Source organism: Haliaeetus albicilla, chromosome 1 (genome assembly GCF_947461875.1).
Source record: "Haliaeetus albicilla chromosome 1, bHalAlb1.1, whole genome shotgun sequence".
In the NCBI taxonomy this organism is placed as follows: domain Eukaryota; kingdom Metazoa; phylum Chordata; class Aves; order Accipitriformes; family Accipitridae; genus Haliaeetus; species Haliaeetus albicilla.
Genome location: NC_091483.1, coordinates 68,538,512 through 68,552,444, shown reverse-complemented (window position 1 = coordinate 68,552,444; position 13,933 = coordinate 68,538,512). Strand labels below are relative to the sequence as shown.

At 39.5% G+C, this 13,933-nt stretch overlaps 1 protein-coding gene across 2 annotated transcripts; it reads right to left on the bottom strand.

The window, feature by feature from the left end:
- Positions 1–10,317: 10,317 nt before the first annotated feature.
- Positions 10,318–12,968, bottom strand: FGFBP1 (fibroblast growth factor binding protein 1). Of its 2 annotated transcripts, none has more exons than XM_009930801.2 (2): positions 12,747–12,968; positions 10,318–11,431 (listed from the first exon to the last, which is right to left on the bottom strand). In XM_009930801.2, exon 2 carries the CDS (start codon positions 11,408–11,410, stop codon positions 10,694–10,696), a length of 717 nt encoding a protein of 238 aa, XP_009929103.1. In that variant the 5' UTR covers positions 11,411–11,431; positions 12,747–12,968; the 3' UTR covers positions 10,318–10,693. The 2 variants fall into 2 exon arrangements, with proteins under 2 accessions (XP_009929103.1, XP_069642640.1); XM_069786539.1 differs by having other exon boundaries at positions 10,318–11,435; positions 12,747–12,940.
- Positions 12,969–13,933: the final 965 nt, after the last annotated feature.

The window sequence follows — 13,933 nt, the reverse complement described above, 5'->3', positions numbered from 1 at the left end:
TTCACGTGACTGGTTATATAATCTAATAAAAATGTTTTTAAGATGCTCAAAATTTTAAGCTGATTTCTTTTGCTTGTAAATTAAAGCTATTCAGTTGATTTAGTGAATAGAGTAGATTGTCCACTAGACTGATAATTTTAACAGGGGAGTTGGATTAAGTTTATAGACTGGCTCTGCATTACATATCAGTTTTTCCAGAATCTAGGAACTGGTTGGATTCCCACTTCATGATTGTTCCTATTGCTTATGTTCAGCCATACACCCATATAAACACTTCCAGTTTCTGGAGGAACTGAGAAGCTGATACAAGTGTTGACATTTTGAGCTCCTGGAGGATGTAGGTGCTGGTGGAAGTCCTAAAAGATTCACAAGGAGAGCACTGTTGCATTCAGACAGACTAATCAGAAGTTTCAGTGAAATTGCTAGCTCCTGGTCACTTGGCTTCATGATGTTCCCAAGTGCCATTCTGTAGTGACTCAAAGAAATGAACATTCACTCTGCAAATTCTGAAACCAAATTAATACTTAATATAAGTCCAGAAACTTCAATGCACTTAAACTGTGAACAGATTCAGCCTACAGATTCTACTGCTACATTAACATACAGTCTTGTTTTAGTCTTCTGTCTTCATTCCCATATTTGTAAAACAGAAATAATCTCAGTAACATGCAAGTAACCATTCACTGATCAGGTCTGCCCACTGTTCCCCCAAAACAGAAATTCTACTTTCTGAATCCTGCAACTCTGAAATCTTTAAATTGTGTGATTTTTTCCCTCTGAATCGATCTTCAAGTACATGCAGTCCTGCATACAAACATAAATGCATCTAAACTGTTGCACTCATAAGAGTCAAAGGTTGCCAGCAAAAAACAAATTAACCTGATATTTTCTCTGCCGGTATACCTCAGTACATTAATTTCTGTGTTGATTGCTGGATGTTGCTAGTGATGAATTTTCATGTCTCCACAGAGGATAAGTTCTCATCGACCTGACTTAGCAGCAGTGGTGAGTATTTCAGTACTTCAGACTTAAAGAAAACTACCCAGACCTGCAGAACAGAAAGCTGCAGGATGCAAAAGCAATAGGGTTTACACTCATTAAGATGGACCATTGAGCTGGGCCTTTTGTTGTTGCCCTGAACAAAGGTGGCTTTCTCTCCCTATGAATGAAAGTCTTCGGTATTTTGTTGTTTCTTTTGCTTCTTGCTGACTTTGACTAATGGTAGTAATGGAGAAAAAAGATTTCATTACAGCACCTGGTGAGCATTCTGCAGATGTATGAAATGTGGCTAATTTTTCTTTAGCATGTTCTAAGAAAGACAAATCTTCCTATGATGTGTGGCAGAACCTACGTCAGCTCCACAGGAATCATGAAAGGCAATTATCTTTAGAACAGCCAACGACACTTACAGATACATGATGGCTTCATCTACTTTCCAGGGGTTTGATCTCACCTGTTGCTTATATCACCGCCCAAAGAGCTTTCAACTTTTTCAAAAGTTGTAGTTCCATAATCAGAAGACATAAAAAAGGAGATATTGGTCAGTTCTACTGAGTCTGCATTTCCCCCCCGCCAAAAAAACCCAAACAGTTCCCATTGTCCAAACTTGAGCAACAGAGAAGCTTCTGTTGTTCCTGCAGCAATGCGCATTTTCTCTTTCTCCTCTCATCTTGCTGTTTGAATTCATAAAGACAGAGCCTCTACCTTTCTCTAAAATTTCCTGACACATCTATTTCCAGGAAAAGTAAGAAAGCGCTATCTATCTGAGCAGAACAAAGTTAGCGACTACACAACTACTGTTCTCAATTAATTCCACAAGCTGTCTGGATGAAGAGTTGAGAGCAACTCTTTGTGTCACACGACTATCTAACAAGGCAACATTAGGAAGTCAATATTATGTACTGCGTGGATGAGCAATCCTCTCAAACCAGATATTGCAGGCAAATGTAAGGGAGAGAGGTATGCTCGAACACTATGATCATTTGATACCCCATTATCAAAGTAGAAGATACCTTGCCTAGAAGTACTGCTCAATATGCTGGCTCCATCATGAAGAGAATTGAGCTGCATATTTTTGGAAACTGAAGAACTTTCATATTCGTCATGTCAGATACCTTACCTCTAGGTATCAGTGGGGTCATATTGACTGGAGTGTTTGCTGAACTCATGTAGCAGTTGCGTCTTGTATTCATGAAAAAGCCTAAAATATGTGACACTTCTTTACATTAACAAAGAGTGTGGAAAGAGAGAGCTGTTGACAGTAATTTTTCGTGCCTGTGCTATTTTCTTCTTTGGTCCTGTTTTCAGTTATTCAATTAATTCTATTTGAAAGCAGTTAATTATTTGGCCACCTCTGGCTTACTGGTCAATAGCAATTTACACTAGCTATTTCAAAGAATAAAACTAATCCTAATGATAGGCTATTAGCCAAATTTACTTCTGAGTAGTACTCACGTAAGTCCAGAGGAGCTCCATTAGTATTGAATAGACATAGGTCCCTGAAAACAGTGGTTTTGTGTAAATGGGTGGACCTCAAGAGGAAAACACAGGGCCTGTCAAGGAATACAAACACAAAGTTTTCAAATAGTAAGGAGAAGCCAAATTCAACATTCATTTGGCAAGAGATAGGAAGGTTGATACGAAGACTGGTGCTCTGTAGGAAGGAGAGTTAGTTTTCATCTCTAAGTAAATCTTGCCTGCTTCCAAAGACTGAAGGCAATATACTAATAGAAATATTAGCTATACTCTTGCCAGAACTGTCTACAGGAGCAAGCATAGGGAAAATTCAGATGAGCCATGCATGCATAATCTGGTATCATCAGCTCCTAATAAAAGCCTAAATTCAGGCATTAAGGTGAGCTCAGTGCTGCAGTACTAGGTACAAAAAAAAAAAAAAATTAGGGAAAAAAAGGAATGCCTACAGTGTTTAAGGGGAAGGGCTCAAAAAGCCAACAAGCACCTGCCAGTTCAGGACTTTGTAATGACTCGCCAAGCCTCACTAAACCTGCTCTAAACAATTCTCGGTTTTGTGTTGGGTTTTTTTTTTTTTTTCCTATATGCCCCTGACTCATACTTATCTGTTCTTCTTAGGGAGGAAGGAGACACAAAATTTATGTGATGTTCATCTGGAATGATCCTGGTTTATGTATGTCATCTTCTGTTCTTTCATTGCCACAAAGGGGTATAAAACAAGTTGGTACTTCAACATCTGCCTGAAGATAAGCAGTAGGTTCATAATGTCAAGCAAGAAATATTATATATGATAGCAGTGGCATCCAGCTCAACATTGCCAGCTTTTGGAAAGGGAAACTCCACTGGAACTTTGCTTGCAAACATGCTCCAGCTGGATGAGGAAAAAGTACATACTCAGGTTCTGAAGTCTTTTTAATACCATGACAGGTTTGTTTTACTTTTGGTAGTAAAATTATTGTATGTTAAAATAGGTCTTTCCCCCCCTCTTTTTTTTTTTTTTTTCTGCATAATGTAGCAACACACACTATTCTTCGAAGCCTTTTAATTACGGGGATAGAATTTTTTTTTTATAAGCCTCCCCTATACTCTGAATAAAATACACTGAATGAAGTAGACATAATTATCAGTCTGTTTTCTGTGAATTATATTTTTATTCATCACTAAGCATCTCACCTACAGAATTTCACATGACCTCTTCTTAGTATTTCTTTTGCATGTACATTTTCTTTCCTTTTAGTTTGAAAAAACAACTCAACTCTGCAAATGTAATTTCTATTAATACTGCTCCCATTCCTTTGCCTGGGACCTCTCCCTCCATTTTACGTAGTTGAAGCACTTAAAAGACATAGGTCACCCTTATAAGATTAAGTTAGAGTGCAGTTTTTAAGGGATTAATAAATAGGGGGTCCTCGTGTTTGGCATTTGGCTTTTGAACTGCTGATGTGGACTTGTCTGTGTTTTTAAGCCTTACTCATACTGGGAGGGCTGGACTATTCCTTTATTTGAATGAAAGCTAAAAGGATTCTGTGGGTTGTAGTATAAAAGAAACAACAAGCACAGGGACGTTCAAGATAAAAAATAAGAAGACTTTGTTAACATTAACTCTACCTCTCTGAAAACGGCAGCTTTCCTGCTTTTGTTTTTACACCTTCACTTTTAATTTTCCTTTTGCCTTCTCTCTAAATAACAGTTGGAAATTACCTTAACAACTGATCCTCCTTCAGGTTTGGAGGGACTTCAGTAAACATCCTCCCAGCCCGCTGCCTAAGTAAAACCAGCCACATCTAAATGTTAGTGGTCAGAGCACAAAGCAGTTTAAGGTGGCGAAGAAAGCTGCATCTGATTGAAATTCTAAGGAGAGTTTGGGCAGCAGAGCATAATTACCTGGCTGGACACTGGCCAGGACATCATCAGCTAACATCTTCGCTCTTACAATGATAGTAATCTGAGAGCTCTAATGACCTTGTACAGCCAGCAACCTGATCATTAACCCAAGTGGAATGCTGTTAACCCAAACACCCCAACTGCAGCAGCACATACAACCCCTAATGCTTTGCATAAGGATTTTTTCAGAGGCAAGATATCAACTTAAATCTCACACAAACCAGCACACCTAATGTCCCAACTTTGTTCACAAACTGACCTCTCTAGCTCACTTCTGTGTCATTTGCAAATGTAAGTGAGGAATATACAGTCTCTAAGGTCAACATTTAACTGGAGTTCTCCCTGTAGGACACTAAGCTCTATAGGCTGCCACACATACAGAGCAAAGACCATGTTCATACCTGCAGGCATAAAAGACAAGACACAAAATTCCCTGGAAGCTCGCACTGCAGGGAAGAACTGCAGCCATCCTTTGGAGACCCCTTTGGAACAAGAAGTATGAACAGAGCTGCCATGGCATGTACATCTGTAGGGATTCAGCTGCTGTGGAATGGCCCCAAAGCAGTCCAAGAGTTTCCAGGGAATCACACCACCTCTAGAGTGACTCTAGAAACCACTTCACCTTCAGGCAACAGATGTAAAGGTAACTCATATTATATAAATAATATTCTATTATCTAAGCATCCTCATTACATATAATTAGTGCACATATTATGGATGTATAGAATACATTCCTGTTACAGATAATATTGTAATTCCTGGATTTCAAGATTCATTTTAACATCAAACGTTCTGGCTGACTGGAACTCTCCTCTTCCTTGGCATACACAAAGCACCAGAGTGCTTATATGTGCACACTTGCAGACAGTTTTGAACATGTTGCAGGCTCTCATTATATAACAAAGTCTCTTTGATGTGTCTGTTGCCTGGAAATCAGTGTGAGACTTCCATGGTCCACTGGGAGCTTGAGGTTAATTAAGTCTATCATTTCTACACGGGGCCTGGTATGATCAGTGACTGAGGCAGCCAGGTAGCAACAACTTCATGGGATGTCTTCACAGTTCTCCCACCTACTCATTATCACTTCTTTGTCTTAAAACACCTATTTCTAGATTAATAAGGGATTAATAAGCAGCTTTGGAAGAAGTTCTAGTAGCTGAATAAAATACACACTTTACATGGATAGGAGCATGTTTCCAGAAAAACCTATTATATGAATCCTTGTTAAAGAGATAAGAGGGCCGTAACACATCCTCTTCTGCTAGTAGTAGCTTTACAAACAGGTAAAAAGCTTTGTGACATGGCCAGTCCCCTCTCTTTATGTGTGACCCTGTGTTATCTCACTGCAGTAATGGCAATGGAAGGAGCAAGTGCGGCACCTGGATATCCTTTCGAAACCTCTAGGTGTTCAGTGTCTGATAACCCTAACCCTACTAGGATTCTTGCACCCTGCCTTCTCCTCTCTGGCTGTCTGAAGAGAGGTGATGACTGCAGCCAGGGTTCAAAGTTCCCTTACTCTTTCAAGGGAGGGAGCAGAGAGAAGCTCAAAGATGTTAGAACACAGGAATACCTACAGTGGCCTTGAGATCCATTGCATTTGTTAAACCATTTATGGTGCTAACAGGCAGGAGCCATGCATGCTCCAGCCAGGAATGGGATAGTACCACCACCCTAGTGACAAGATTGCAAGAAACCTCTGCAGGCTGGAACTGCTGAACTTCCCATTCTTGATGCTGGATTTTTCCATCTGATCAATTCCCAGTGTGCTAATCAAAGTGGTGTCACTCTTGGAAATAGCCTGGAGGAACAAACAATATAATATATTGAAATGGAACGAAAACCAGGCAAAGGCATGGGATGAGTTGCACCAGCTACCAACAAGTATTGAGCTGCCTTGCTCAGGGCAGCATCAGAAAAAAAAAATAAGGTAAAGGTGGAAAAGGGAGTGGGATTTATTATCTAGGTTCAGCTATGTGTATGTGGATTGAGCACAGCCATGTAAAATGTTCTTGTCTGAACACTCAGTCTCTGCTATGGTTGGTCAAATTCAGGTGAGGTGATATCAGGCGGTAGGTACTCATTGGCCCCCTCAGGGGAAGAGGAGGGTAGGGCACTCCGGGAAGCAGGAACGCTGAGTCACTCAGCTCTGTTCTCCTACAAATAGTCATGCAACATATGAGATTAGATATGTAATCTGTACTGTTGCCAAAGTGGTAAATGAATAAAGAAGGTTGCAAAAGGAATGGAAACTCATTCAAATGAAATTGGTGTGAAAGTGAGTAGAAAATACACTGCAGAAAATAATAAAAGAATAAAAACTTTAAAGTTAAAGGAACTGAAATTTTACAGATTTTTAAGGAGTACTGCACTGCCAGAGCCATTTGCTGGGCATTAACAATGTCTCCCCATTTCCTAGTGAATACAAAGATATATCTAAATTTTCTAGATAAGACTGTCATATATTAGGAGATAACTTTGGGAAAACTCTTACTTTCAAATTTTTCTCTCCCCTTTTTTAAAAAATCCATTTTTTGACTCTCCAAAATTTGGTGAGAGTTTGGGAATTTGTGGGAGTATGTGGGGGTTGGGTCCCCCTAAAAAGATCATCCATAGTCTAAAGCAGTTACCAAATGTATAAGTATTCCATATTGCAAGAGCAGGGAAACTCCCTGAAACTTCTTTATCTCTGAAGCTACAATGAGTTTCCTATCTTCAAAGCCCTATCCTTCTTCCCAAGTAAATATTCAAATTATAATACCCAGGGTTGTCTGGAGAAACAAACTACATTGCCTAGAAAATAAGCTACTTTTTCTCAAAGACATTCTTAATAATTTTAAAATACCTAGAAGTTAGCTGGGTATTTTCAAGAACATATACATGTAGTTCTTGTGGAGAATGATCTAATAACGAGGCATGAGAAGGGGACCACGGGAACTCTGAAGACCTCTGTTTGGTTCCTGATTCAGCCACTGATTTTTCTTCCCATGACTGTCAAAGTCATCCAGTTTTCCTATACTTCATTTCCCCAGGTGTAAAATGGGGCTGATTCTCCATAACTCGGGCTGATGCAAAGAAAGCAGAGATCCTTATGTTTTCGATATGGTAGGACAGAGGACTTGGGCTGCACAGACATAATTTAAATCCATTCATTGTTTTCCTTCACTGTTTGCCTTACTACAGAAGGTGTTATAAAAGTCACTACCACCATTATTCCAAGTTATTCAAACATGCAGTTCTGACGCAATGACAACTAGTGCATCTGGGGAAAAGATGCACAGAATAAAGCTCAGCTGTGAATATTTTCATAATGACCACAGATCCTAAGATGAAGAATGCCAGGGAATGTTTTATTTATCCTAACCAGCTTGACTCCAGAAGCACCAAAGTTATACTGACCTAACTGGCTCTGTAAATGCCCAGAAAAAAGCAACTCATATGTAATTGCTGTGAAGTGATTGCTTTGTAGGTGTAGGACTGAAACACGAGGCTTGGTAAGTGCAACGAAAACTTAGATGCCCTTACCCATAGACTCGTAGTCCGTGCAATTATGGAAAAGGTTGTTCATGAAGTTAGACTCCAGATACATTTGCCTCAGACCCTGCTATTCTGAAATGTGCCCTTAAAAATCCCACCCTTTGGTTGAGACAGTTTTGAGATCTGCGCTGTGACACTAGCCCACCTTCCAAGGAAAAAGGCTGCACGGAGATGTCCTTTTTCTCCTGATGCTCCACACTGTCATTGTAGGATACTGGCACAACTGCATGCATCACAGGTGAAATGCACTCAGGAACTGTTGAGATCGAGCATGTTTTCCTCCTGCAAAGAGCCACACATGAAGATAAAAGTCAGTCCTGAAAGAAAACAAGAAGATGAAGCAGCAGAAATGTAATGCATCCCCCGGAGAGGAGCGCGCAGCTCCCACACATGGGTCCAGGTTCTGACAGTCCTGCATGCAGAGATGTAACTCACAGCTCTGGAATCCCGAGCTGGAATTTGCTCTGGGATATGTCACTGCAAATTCAGTGTGCTTGGCTGGCCAGCAGCCACAGGGAGAGCAGTGCCTCCTGGCAACTCAGAGCAGGGCAGATCATGCTTCAGGCAACAAAGTACTTGCTGTAATACTCGTGAGGGTAACAGCAGCTAAGGGTAGTTAGGATTGGGCATTTTCCAAAACATCTGGAGCAATTGAGCCTCTTAAGCCAGGCCTGTCCAGTGCTCTGGTTGTGATCTGGGACTATTATGCAGGTGTCTGTATACCAGATTAGATATTCATAATTAATTGCTACAGTGTATTATTGCTTGAGCCAAATATGTGCTCCTAATCCTTCCTTTGCATCTTTCCACTTTCTTATCTCAACAATCTCCTAATGTGAAGTGGTGTAGGCCAACACACAAGGTGTCTAGCAGCTGGAACTCACCTGCACTTCCAGTATTTACGTACCTACCTTAATAATAAGGAGCTGGAAGCTTTTTCTCCAGCCTGTTTGGCACCAGAATGGCTGTGTCTTCCAGCCTCTACAGGAATTAGTATTGATGCCCCTTTTCACTGGAATTTTGCTTTGCTGTGGGCATCAGTCCAACAGAATTTCTCCTGCACAGCCTGCTAATAGTGTTTCCACAGAGTGTGCCGCGGTTGGAACATCAGTAAGAAGACCCTGCTTCTTTTTTGCCATTTGGACTCGGTAAAATACAGCTCAATCCTCAAACACAGTTTGCCCGACTAATACCAGCATCCCACATTCAAGATATTAGTCACATAGAGATTGCAGTATTGTAAGTAGCAAAAAAATGTAACTGAATATCACATGAGGTACTTATGAGAGCCTTCAGAATACTGTCCTCTTTAAAATACTGCAGCTAATGCCTGAGCTGATGCCATGCCTTCTTCCTGACTCTGCCAAAATAATTTCAACCCTGTGTAAGAAGACTTGACCCCTACTAACAAGCAAAAAAAAAAAAAAGCAAAGCTGTCTGTTTAGTAACACCTTCCTCCCTTATTGAGGACTTCCATCTAAATTTAAGCATTTTGCTAAGTTTATTCTTCATTGCAAAGAAAATACTAACTGATATTAAATAATGGCAAGGGCCTTTATTGCTGTAGCAACAAGACAGGGTAGCATTAAAACAACCTCCCCAGACATGCTCATTTAAATAAAAAGTGAGTACATGTGAGAATGAAGGAAAAGAGAGAAGTGGCAGGAGGTGAATTACTCATAACTACCTATCTTAAAAATATTCTCTCAAATATTCTAGCAATGAGATAATTACAGAAGGGAACAGACTGTATTTTCTCAAGAAACAGAAGTATTAGTTTACTTTGCTAGAAATGCTCAGAGAAATTGTATTTCATGAAAGTTCAAGCTTCTCCAAGTGGACCACTGTGATAGAAGACCATCCTTCCAAGCCCAGAGCCACTGGAAAAGTGTAACTTGTATATTACATTTCTTCCAGCTGGAGTTTCAAAAATAGAAAAGGTCAGTTGTCATTATTTAGCTTTACATTTTCTAAAATCTCTATTCTTGTAGAGTTTGGATTTCTTTTTTTTTTTTTAAGTACAGGTGAATTTTAATGAATAGAAAAGTATTTATTAGTGTTGTGCATACATAAAGATAACACACAGTGGAACCTGAAAGAACATACAGGCAGTGTTGAGCACAAGCTCTTTAGCTGCTTAAGTAAGGGGTCCAGTCTTGGGCCTGTGTACGAACTTGTATAAGTCATTTTCTCTCTGCATCTCTGTTTACCTGCCAGAAAATGAGTACCATGTGCTACTATACTTCATACTTCCCTCTCAAAATGTTGCTTTCACTGGCTGAGAAAGCTGAAGTCTGCAAAGCTGCAGAAGTATTTTAAAAACTGCTTTATAAGCAACACTTTGCCTAGGTCCTGTGAAAGATCGATCTTTGACAAAGACTTAACACTTACAGAGAAATCTAGTTAAACACAGAGACAGCCAGAATATTTGGAATATAGTTTGAAGTTTATTTTTCTTAATAATTTTTAGGTCAAAAGTATTGTATATAACCAAGAAGTGCATAGCACTGAACTCATCACTTTGGCTAGCGCAGCTCAAAGAGGGGCAAGGAGACTGCTTATATACTTCTGTGTAGAGTATGTAACATCCATTGGTAACACCTGTGTAGCAATCTATGTGCAAATAAAATCTATAACATCTTCAACTATGTCAACTGTAGTCTGTTGTGTATATACAAAATCAGAAAAATATATTCCTTTTTTTCTTATATACATTATATAACATGAGAATAAAATCTGGAATAGTTTGCAGTAACTTAGATGAGACCGGACTTCCATGATACAGAGCTTTAGAAACACTTCCTCAGCACTTTTTGTCTTGGACCATTGTGATAAAAAAGTTGCAGAAAGAAAGCAAGCTTTGGGGACAGTATTCCTCAGCCACCTTTCTCTGATCAATATAATCTATGTCTTCAACACAGTCTTGAGGACTGTGTTCTAGCTCTTTTTCAGTCACAGAGGCAGCTGCTGGAGGCTGAACAACTTCTTTTGCTTGATGAATTGTGTTCCCTTTTGCAGGACCCACTGAGGTTAGTAGGCTTGAGTGGGTCAACTTGAGATGAGCACTTCGTGGGCCTTTCCTACATACTTTAGGTTTTAGGACGCTTTTGGGGTCTTGACAGATCTGCTTCTGCTTCTTTAGGGATCGAGAAACTTGTTTCCAGTAAGATTTCTGGTTTGCTGCATACTGTGCACAGGTGGAAGGGTCTCCAGAGAATTCGCACCAGAACTCGCTGTCACCATGTTTGCACTCTATGTGCACAGTAGCAGCATGCATGTCAGTCACTGCCCAGGTGCACTCAGCATTTTCTTTGGTTTTAAACTTGCCTTTAGGAGATGATTTTCCTCCTTTTGACTTCCGCCCTTTTTCGTTTTCTTGGTTAGATTCAGTTTGTTTTTTTCCACCATCTTCTATGCTTTGTCTTCCCTTTTTTCTTTCCTTCTGCCTTTCACAGTTGGCTAGTAGTATCTGGGAGACCAGAATCAACACACAAAGAAGTCCAAAGCTTTTGATCCTCATGATCTCTGTTTTGCTTGTTATCTGCCTTCAAAACAAACAAACAAACAAAAATATAAAAACATTTTCACTTAATGCTGGACTCCATTTGACAGTTGCATTATTTCAGACATGGTATTGCACTGCTCTTTGATACCTATTAAGATGATGTTACTGGCAAAATCCTCTGTCCTTTGTGTGAATAACACCTGGTTTCTAGAACCATTATGTATTATCCTTGAGAACTGCAGATGGCTATGGAGTAAGTACTCCTGACTCAATTACTTAATTATCTATGCAACGTGGAACAGAAGAGAGTCACTCCCAGGACGTGCTACTGCCCAGTGACTGAGGTACCTTAATTAAAATCTCTTCTTTAGTCAGAGAAGGAATTTGAACCTGGGATTTGTCAATATCTCAGATGGATATCTTAAGTTATAACATATAAAGCAGTTGTTGTTCCCATGATCTCCCATTTTGTAAACAGCACATAAACGATTTTGACTCCAACCTCTGGCTATTCTTCAAAAATATACCAGACAGAAAGGAAACCATTTGGTTCAAGCTGAGCAAAATTAATTCTTAGGCATCCTGAAAATTGTCTTAGTTCACTGGTTATGCCAATATTTCAGTTTTCTGTTGAAAAAAATGATAGTAGTCTTTCCAGACACCAAAAAATAACTATTGACACCTTGACTGCTAAACAAACAGAACTACCTTTTCGCTTTTGAAGACACCTGCAGTGTACTGAACTGTGTCTAAACCTACCAAATTCAAGGGATAAATATGCAACTTCAGTTTTGAAATGTAGCTAGTTAGCAGATTATTATCAAGCTGATCCCTGTGTCTGCACAGAGCACATTTATTTCTGTAGGTGTTTCTCTTTATAAAGCAGCTTTCAGGATCAGAGCATACCATAATAGCCGAAGGTTTAAATCTGGCATTTAGTTGACTAAATCCCTAAATGTGTTTTTCAGATGTTTCCATCATAGCCATTTCTGTAGCCAAGTTTCCGTGTTAAAAAGCAGAAATTCATGTGTAGGCATGCTAATAAGGAACCTATTTCAACATTCAACTATCTGCAAATATCTTTAGTTACATAAATTTAGAATCTAGAATACATAGGTAGCAGCAGATGTGAGCAGGTCCTACTTTTGCATAGTTCTTACTTGACTTGCATCATACCTTATACTATACACAGAGATTTTCACTCCATAAAACCCTCTTTAGAGAACATCATGTGGTATTTACAGTTCTGTTGCAAGTACAGCAACTAATAATGTTAAAATAAGCAACGATGTGACAGTCACCTTCTGTTACAAATGGAACAGTGCAAAAGTAAGATAACTGAAAGACATACCTTGCACAGGGCTTGGAGATACCCAAACGCAACTCCTGAAGCAACTTGCCTCTTTCAAAAGAATCAGAGATAGTTGTAAAAGCAGCGTGGTATTTATAAAGGCAGAGACACACCTTCAGGTCTCCAGCAAGACTATTACAACACAATAGGATACTTCAGTACCCTGTTTACCTCTGACACACCTCCTTGGAAAAGTGCCAGTTCTCATTCTTAGCACAAAAAAAAAAAAACAACCCAAAAAACCAACCCAGCTATGGTGGGGTGACAAGGTGTGTTTGCGTAAATTAGGTGTTACTTTAGCCAAGTCCTTCCCTCTTCATGAACAAGGATAAGAACTTTATTAGATCATGATCTTCTCTAAAAGAGCTTTTCCCAGCCATTGAGGGGTGTATCCTGCAATGCCCTCAACAAGTTGCACTGGATAATAGTGTTCAGTGTTTTTTTGTGAAATGAAAACCATTCCACAAAGCATTTCAAAGTTAGCTTTGCAACATTTCATTACCGCCCGTCACAAAAATGTATTGGAGAACATTTAAAAATCAAAATATGTTGTTATTATTCTGCATTAAGGACAGCATTCACTATGGTGAGATGGTCATAAACACAAAGCTCAGAAACAAATTCAAGCTCCCTCAGAATTAGTGACTGTACAGGGTCTAAAAGCTGGGATCAACTGCACAGGACTGATCTATGCTCCTCTCTCTGCCAGCTTTTGTGTATGTAAAGAGGTGGGTTACATCATCAGATTTTATTATGGGACCATGTCTAATGCATATTAACCTGAAAAAGATGATGACAGTGGAAGAACAAGCATTAGACAAACATAAAAATGCATTCAGAGTTGGGAATAGGCGTCACCTAAAGAATGGGTAGAGCAGCTAGTGCCTTTGTAGCTCAGTTGCTTCAGGTGGTTTTAGTGGAGAAAAGTAAGTGGGACATTTATCATATATGCTTGGGAAATACTTAAAGAATAAAAGGTGGGATGCAAGAAGAGATAAAAGTAGAAATTGGTGTAAGATATAGGCAGGTCTTCCTCTTTGACTCTTTCCCATCTGACGTAAATGGAGTGAGACAAAGGGACAAAGCTGTAGGCAAGGCATTGTCTGGACTGGTTTGGTCATGAGGAGACTCTTACTTTCTGTAAAACAATCAGAAGCCAAAAAAGGAAGAAAAAGTGTAATTCTGCA

Bases quoted from the DNA above. Each gene is read 5' to 3' on its own strand.
- FGFBP1 (XM_009930801.2), bottom strand. From the start codon at position 11,410: ATGAGGATCAAAAGCTTTGGACTTCTTTGTGTGTTGATTCTGGTCTCC.